The sequence below is a fragment of the Pimephales promelas genome, chromosome 13 (assembly GCF_988280905.1).
Source record: "Pimephales promelas chromosome 13, fPimPro1.hap1.1, whole genome shotgun sequence".
Classification (NCBI taxonomy): Eukaryota; Metazoa; Chordata; class Actinopteri; order Cypriniformes; family Leuciscidae; genus Pimephales; species Pimephales promelas.
Window position 1 is genome coordinate 12,771,310 of NC_142781.1, and position 8,895 is coordinate 12,780,204.

The following is an 8,895-nucleotide window of genomic DNA, read 5'->3' on the forward strand; positions in this document are numbered from 1 at the left end:
TTAGTAGAATGTTTATTCAGTTATCTGGTATAATAATGTTCTCAAAAGCACTAGCACCAAAGACATCATTTATACATCAATCAAGAAACATTTTTATCTGAGACATTCTATTTGGATGTTTGTCTGCCATTTTTTAAAAGGTTACAACTTGTTTTAAAACTTTCAGAGAACATTTAAAAGTAGCATTCCCATTATGTTTATGAAAAAAAAAAAGAATTATTGGAATGTCCCCTTACTGTTTTAGTGTAACCAAGAAAAAATGTGAAAAACCGTAAATTTACCATGATGGTGTTTAATGTTTGCGTGAATGACACTGTGCAGCTTCTTTATATAAGTATAAATATTATTGTGGAAGAGCTGCTTGTGATGAGCTTTGATTGATCATGTGACTCAAAAATAATATAAGTAATCAAAAAGTAATCAATCACTGCTGTGATGATTATTGGTTGTCAGTGTAATACAATGGTACAAACCAGATATACTTCAATAGGTTAATAAATTAACATTATATCAGATAATGAAATTCGGTTTATTACTGTAAATTTTAAGTTAAGTCTGTAAAACCAAACACGTTGCTACCGTATTTTTGGCGATAAAGTTCTAGCAACCAGAGCTGCCGTTTTTTTACCGTAAAAATTAGGCTATAGTTTTATTTTTGTGTTGAACATTCATGGAACATTCGGAAATAACATTATTTGTACGCAAAATGGTCTTGGATTATTGTTTTGTTTACTGGGATTTGCCTCTTGCAGTTGGGGGACAAGGTAAAAAAGGGCTTATAAATGGGACACTTTCTGCTTCCCATTGTGTTTGATTTTTTTAGATGATGAGAGTGAAGATGTAATATTTGTCAGATAAACAGATGTATAGCAATATGAAACAGTTTTCACAGAATAGGTTATACAATACAATTTTTTTATCACTCTGTACTGTGGAGCATGAAGATGAACACACATACCAGACTGTTTCAAACAGGTTTCTTAAGCTCTCTCCTCATCTGCCATTGGTCAGACAAACAGACAGCCACACCACAAACTCTCACAATTGGTTAAGCTAGTCTTGCTCTGTTGGCAGAATCAACTAAAGTGATTAATTTATGTGAATAGTTTCTTTCAAACTGTTAATTTCTTACTTAAAGAAAAGTTTCAGAAATCGATACAATGACTCTTTCACCATCATGTTATTCCCTGGCTGCTGTTATGTTTATTATAAATAATAAAGGTGTTTATATGAGTCATATTGTTTTGTAATCACTGTTATTTCGTTGGCCATGAGAACTGGCCCCCGACTGAGCCTGGGTTCTCCGAAGTTTTTTTTTTTCTCCATTCAATCACCTGATGGAGTTTTGGTTCCTTGCACCTGTTGCCTTGCTTTTGGCTTGCTTAGTTGGGGACATTTAATATTCAACAATATTATTGATCTGTGTTGTATTATTTTCATGTTATCACTGTGAAGCTGCTTTGATACAATCTCTATTGTAAAAAGCGCTATATAAAGGTGACTTGACTTGAATTAACTTGAGTCCTAGTTCAGTTTGTTGTAGCTCACAAAATAAAAAGACTTTTAAAACCTACATAACCAAAATTTGTTTAATTTGCTGCAATAGTAGAGGAAGAATTTTGCAAACTCGTTAATTCATCTAAATCAACAACCTGTATGACCCTATTCTGACTAAGCTATTGAAAGAGATGCTTCCAGATGTCATAGATCCTCTTCTCAATATCATTAATTCATCTTTGTTGCTAGGATACGTACCAAAAACCTTTAAGCTGGCTATGATAAAACCGCTTGTTAAAAAAAAAAAAAAACGCAACTTGATCATACAAATAGTCAATTACAGGCCGATCTCGAATCTGACTTTTCTGTCAAAATACTGGAAAAAGCAGTATCCTCACAGCTGTTTTCCTTTCTTGAAAGAAATTATATCTGCGACGATTTTTAGTCTGGATTTAGACTGTACCATAGTACCGAGACAGCTCTCATCAGAGTCCCAAATGATCTGATCTTATCATCCGATCGTGGTTGTATCTCTCTGTTACTTTATCTTAGTGCTGCATTTGACACAATTGACCACAACATTATTTTAAATAGATTAGAAAACTATGTTGGCATTAGTGGAATTGGACTAGCAGCATGGTTTAAATCATACTTATCTGACCATTATCAGTTTGTAGCAGTAAATGAAGAGATCACAAGCTCAGTATGGCGTACCACAAGGCTCAGTACTAGGACCGTTGCTGTTTACTCTGTACATGCTACCCTTGGGAGATATCATTAGGAAACTTGGAATTAGTTTTCACTGTTATGCCGATGATACTCAGCTGTATATTTGTTCAAAACCTAATGAAATTTACCAATTCACAAAATTAACGGAATGCATAGCTAATATAAAAAAAAAAAATTGAATGACTAGTATTTTCCTACTACTAAATTCTGAAAAAAAACCCCCAAAACAAATCAAACAACAACAACAACAACAACAAAAAACAGCAATTCTAATTATTGGACAAAAAACTCCCACATGTAATAACCTACTGTCTAACACTTGATGACTGCTCTGTTAAGTCTTCGTCGTCGGTTAAGAACCTGCATGGATGTGCTCTTTGATACCACTCTCATTTGAAAGTCATGTATCGTATCTGTTAAACCGCATTTTTCCATCTTAAAAAAATATATCTAAACTATGCCATATGCTCAATATACAGATTATTCGTTACAATAATCTGTATTGTAAGAAGCGCTGTATAAATTAAGGTGACTTGACTTGACATAATTTGCATTTACATTAAAATGATAGTTGTTTACTCCAGAACTGCTTGGGTTCAGGCTGATTCCAGAACGGTTTTGAGCAAAATAATAATTCACGAATTGGACATTGCTACAATAAAACAGATAAATGGTTTACTTTTGGTTGTCTTCGCCTATTCAAGTGGGATCCAAAAAGATATTTTAGTTTAAACATTTTAGCTTTTAACATAAGGCTATATCAGACATGAACAAAACTGTTCAGACACTGTTAAAAGCAACACAGTCTCCTGAAAGTGCGTATCTATACCATGAATGTCATTTCTCGTGGCATTTTTACGCCAAAATTATTTTTGCGTGCATATGCTACACACTGAAAACCCCTTGGGAAGGTTTAGGGGGGAGGGGAGTGGGGACTTTGTGAGTATTATACGCCATAAAGTGCATATTATATGCACGCGAAAAGCGTGTACCATACACACGCTAAAACTATTTTGGGTGTATAAATTGCACGATAAATGATATTAGTGCTATAGACGGGCTCGTTAAAAGTGATTAGTGGACTTAATGTAACTTAAAAAAGTGAGGAAACCCATTGCCTTAAAATTAAGTAATAAACTTCATGCATAATTGAAAAAAATAAGCTATGTGAATTTGACAATTCCACATAACTGTTTATTTCAATTATGCATGGTTTATTTACTTAAAAAAAGTGAGGAAACCCATAAAAGTTTTATGAAGTAAATAAGCTTCATGCATAATAATAAAAAAAAAAAAAGTTATGTGGAATTGTCAAGTTTATTACATAATAATTTTAAGGCATCGGGTTTCCTCACTTTTTTTTTAAGTTAAGTCAACTCACTTTTTACGGAGGAGTTGAACATTAAAATTGTACAAGAATGACCTTTAGGATTAAAAACAAAAACACATGGAAAATACCAAATTCAGAATCAGCATAGTGGGTATTAGTGAAGCCATTTGTTGTTGCACTAATGACATGCCAGTTGGGAATTGCATGTTAAATGTTCATCTGCTTGGCAGGACAATATCCACTCGTTGGTCTGGGTCACGCATTAAAAAGCAGGAAAGCAATATAACTGAAATTATGTCGCTTGACTAGCATTTGTGGATATATTTGACGGTAACAAAATCCCTTTGTCTCACCACAAAACATCATTAGCCAACATTTAATAATGTATTTGACCTAACTGACTCAGTGATCCTATCAGTGGTCATGGCAGACATGACTTTTCATTGGATTATACTTTGTGTTAACCTCCTCAAGAGAAACGTAAATGATGAGAACAAAGCTTAATCTGAGGGTGACCTAGAATGTAACTTGAATGCTGATAAGTGTGAACTACCCCACAACAGATTTATGACATGTCATGTGCTATAGAAAGTATCTTGAGAAGGATTAGGTTGGTTGCTGCTTGAATGAAGAAACCAATGCCTCATGGGTGAGTGGGGAAAACAGAAAAAAAAAATAATCATTTTTTTTATTAGCAAAAACTGATCTAAGACCCTCATCTCAACCCTTACTGAAATACAATTAATTAATATTATTAAAAAAGCAGCAAAACCAATCAGAGATTTGTATAGGCCTACCATTAAACCGTGGCATTACAGAGAGGTCAGTCTGTCCAGTAAGGGGAAATTGTTCCCAGGTAAAGCAGACACTTATTAAACTTGAATAAAGCCAACCGGTACACGGAGTGATTTCCTGTAACCAAACAGAAATTATTTTTTTGATTGGACTTAGCGGAGGTAAAATAAATAAATAAACATCCCTCATTCCAGGAAATAATTGGTTAGATTGTGAAAATGAAATGAATGATGATTTTTTTTTTCCACCCAGTTTCCTACTTGGAATCTCTTAACTCATATGACCTGAAGGCTACTGAGGGAAACTATGGACTCAAGAATAGAAGTTTTCAAACAAAGTTATACATTATACGTCATGTATAAAATGTGATTGTAGGCCTATGTCTATTATAGGATATACATTCGTTTCAGCCATACTGTGCGAAGAAAGAAGCCATAAGGGCGTATGGTATCATCATTTCCCTGCTATAGGCAATTGCGGGCCACCATACATGCCAATTAGTTGTATGAATTGTTGTGAGAAAGCACACTACACCATCTAGTGGATAAAGATGGAACTACTGCAAATAACTGTAAACAACCTCACACTACGATCACCATTCTACAATTACTGAATACAAATAGATGGTGAAATGTCATAAAATGCTTTGGTTGTGTTGCGTTGATCTTTGATCTTTTTTTTTCACTGCGGCAAATGGCATTCACTCTATTTATTGTTGAATAAAAAAAGGCAAGTGGAACAGCCAAACCATGAGTTGGCACATAACCAATGTCAATGTTTTATTTGAAATTCTTCCTTATTTAAACTTTTTAACACATTAACTTATTATATAAATGATATGGTTTCATGACAAGCTGTAAAATGAAATCCAAAATTTAACAATGAACTAAAATAAAGAACATGTCATTGAACCTTGTTAACAATAATTATTGGTCTGTGTAAAGACAAATCAAGACAACGGTACTGCAAGAAACTAGGCAGAACACAAATGATTCACAGCGAAATCCCGCATGGGTCATATCTTGGGGCAACCCTTGAGGCAACCGTTCTACCTGTGGGACAGCATGTGTGTTTTCAGATTATGGGACAGCGTGAAGGTCTTCTGACACTGTGTGCATTGGAACAGCCTCTGGCCGGAGTGTGTAACACTGTGTCTCTTCAGTTTGGATGGCGCATTAAAGACTTTGAAGCATATGTCACACTGGTGGGATTTCTTTATTTTCTCTTCAGGGCATCTGTTTGCACAATCATGCTCATTTAATTTGGTTAACGTGGAGAAACACCGACTACAGCCTGGACAAATGGGTAAGTCACATGGAGGGTCGGTAAAGCGTTTACCTGGATCCTGAAAGTCTAAATGCCCCACAACAACTCTGGGAACATCGGCTTGCTGTCGATACTCATGGAGCACGAACGAATCAGGGACATATTTAACATCGTCCAAGTCCACAAAGGCACAATCTTCAAAATACCCCGAGTGACGTGTCCATTTTTCCTCAGTTCTTGATTCGGAAGCATAATGACAGAGAGGTGAGTCAGTTTTGGGTGGACAGTCCCTCACCCTGCCGAAAGGCACAATGTCAGATGCCTTTTTCTCAACAAGCACTGAGATGTCCGTTTTATGCGTCAGATCCCAAACGGATTTGTTGTTGAACTGGAAAACAAGCTCAGACTTAATCTGAACATCCTCTAGAAGACTAGTACCGTTTGAGAAAAACACACCTGAATCCCTCCAGTCACAATTCATTGTTTGAGTTTCTGTGACCATATTTTGATCTTCGCCTACTTGTGAGGAGATTTGAACATCTTGAGCTTTAGATATAGTAGTATTACCAAAAGAAAGCATTTGTTCTTGTTCCAAATGACCAGCAATTTTGTCCTGACCCTTTTTGTTGTGGATCTTCTGGTGGCCTTCCAAACAAGACAGCTCTCTAAATGATTTCGAGCACACGTGGCACTTAAACGGTCTGAAATCTGTGTGGCTCAACATGTGTCTGGAGAGCTTAGAAGGATACGGAAAGTTCTTCTGACAGATGCAGCACTGATGCACATCTTTATGTTGGCGCTTAAGGTACGTTGGGTTGGAGGATGCGGTCTGCGCTTCAGCATTTAGCAATGTGTCAGAACTCTCAATCTCTACAGTACTTGACTTTGACTCGGTCAAGGGGACGGTTTGGTTAAGCTTACTTTTGCATCCAAGCATTTCATTCTTTTTGGTGTCCACAGATTCTAATATCTGAGTTAAAGACACATTCGGACCATCTGGTGTTGAAGCTCCAGGTGTTGAAGAGTTGGGGCCGTGCTTCTGCAACCTAGATGGGTCGTTTCTTTTGTCCGCATGTGTCTTGAGGTGTTTATTGAGATCACAGGGCTGCTTGAATGACTTTCTGCAGATCGTGCAAGTGTAAGGCTTGGCGTCCAAATGAGCGTACAGATGTCGAGTTAGTTTAGAGGGGAAACTGAATATCTTCAAGCATATTTTACACTGATATCCACTTCTCTTTTTGAGTGGAATTGGAGACATGGGATCAGAAGACGTGGACACTGGAGGGCTCCTTTTTTCGGCTGGTGCGACTACATCTGGTGATGAAGATCTCAACTGTGGTTTAAAACCCCTACCTTGAATGTCACTCAAGGCATCAACCCTGGTAGTTACAGGTATGACACCCCCCTCAGCATTCTGCTGGACTGTTCTTACCTGCAGACCACTCAAAACAGAGTTGCTTTCCAGTCTAAACTCTTCCATACACTTGTGAACTTTCAAGTGGTCTTTTTGTTGGAAATCTTTAAAGCACACAGAGCATTTGAAATGCCTTTGCTTTGTATGAATCGGAATGTGACGCTTGAGCTTTGATGGGGCATTAAAGCATTTTAAACACACAGGGCACCAATGTCCCTTTCTACTTTCGGAAACATTTTTGCGAATCTCAACACCTGTGGTACCTGAATTTGTTTCGATTAAGTCTACTGTGGCTGACTTTTGTTTCTCTGTTGAACTGGTATTGCTTTGGGCAGTTAGATGTTGTGGAGAGTAAGATCTAACCGTTTCACTAAGGCCATTACACACTGAGTGATTTAACCTTGAATTAGAGGCTTGATTCCAGGACACACCATTGTTTCTCTGGCTCTGGAGGGATGGCGTCTTCCGCTTCACAGAGTTAGTGTGAGTTCTCATGTGTGCTTTGAGATGAGAGAGATGCCTGAAGGTACGGAGGCATATGGTGCACTGAAAAGGCCTCTGATCCGTGTGAATAATGCAATGCCTTTTTAGTTTGGATGGAGCACCAAATCGTTTATGACACACGGGGCAAACTCTTTTCTTTCCATTGCAATTCTCAGTGACACTTCTCAACACCTTCGCATTTATATCCTCGTCCTCACTTTGTGTTGTGACACTGGGTTCTTTTTTCTCCTCATATTCTTGGTTTTCCTCCATCCATTGACCCTCTGAAGTTTTGGAAGAGTACTCAAAACTCGTTGCAGTGTGAAGATCCATTCCTCGCTCATTTAGAAGTGAAGCTTGCATCGGAGATAGCATCTGGCTTGGAAAGTTAGGCATTCACTTCATGCACTGCAAAGACAGACAAATGTTATGCACCATGTCTTAAGAACAACAATTCTTCAAATACATTTGTTTTCAAAGGGACAAAGCCATTTGTAGTTTTTGTCAGCCTTGTATTTAGCAATTTTGATGTCCAGGGTGGGACATCTAGTTGTTTTAAATCACATACAAGTTTTGTTTTTCTCTGACAAGAAACATGGTGTGCATTTTTTTTCAAGGTTGCCTCAGAAATTAATTCTGTGAGTGCTCTCTGTATAAATTCATTTTAAATTCGTTATAGACATTACATCATGGGAACTAATGAATGTATCGGTAAGAAACTCGAAAAGACAAGTCTTATTCTTACTTGTATGAGATTAAAAGCTATAGCTTTGCATTTTATATAGCAAATACACTGATTACATTACAATGCAATTCTGTAAAGCAACAATTAACAAAATTTCACCGTAAGCTACCTGCAAGGGTATATCGTGATATTAAAACAAGGGAAAACCGCTCATCTTGCCATCTGTCACGTTTCTGTTTGAAATCATAACAATTGCTTCCGCTATATAAATACAGACGTCAGGAAACAATCCATTTGCAATGGTTCCGTAAACGCAATTGTTCCTATCGGCTCTTTTGTTCTTGTAAATACGTACATGCACACATTTAAAACTAAATATGAAAATCAAATTCACTATCCAATATCATAATAATAAACTTTCACATTTGCAGTTTTACACCACATTTTTGCTCGAGAAGGCATTGTTACTTACGGTGCACTGCTCTATGTGGTTTCGGGCTATTTTATTTGAAATAAAATGTGTTTACAATCTTGATATTACAGACAAATGTTTCGTACAAACAGAGCTTCAGCACTAGATGGCAGTGTTAAGCTGTATGGCAGAATGAAGGCGCAGACGTGAAAGCATGTGGTCAGTTCAACTGCTGTACCCCTGCATAAAGTGGGATTAGTTAAATAAATACAGTTGTATCCTAC

The 8,895-nt window shown here is 37.0% G+C and overlaps 1 protein-coding gene across 1 annotated transcript; it reads right to left on the minus strand.

The window, feature by feature from the left end:
• Window positions 1-5,101: 5,101 nt before the first annotated feature.
• Window positions 5,102-8,505, minus strand: znf770 (zinc finger protein 770). The gene is made up of 2 exons (XM_039692169.2): window positions 8,369-8,505; window positions 5,102-7,922 (listed from the first exon to the last, which is right to left on the minus strand). Exon 2 carries the CDS (start codon window positions 7,908-7,910, stop codon window positions 5,400-5,402), a length of 2,511 nt encoding a protein of 836 aa, XP_039548103.2. The 5' UTR covers window positions 7,911-7,922; window positions 8,369-8,505; the 3' UTR covers window positions 5,102-5,399.
• Between the last annotated feature and the right edge of the window lie 390 nt (window positions 8,506-8,895).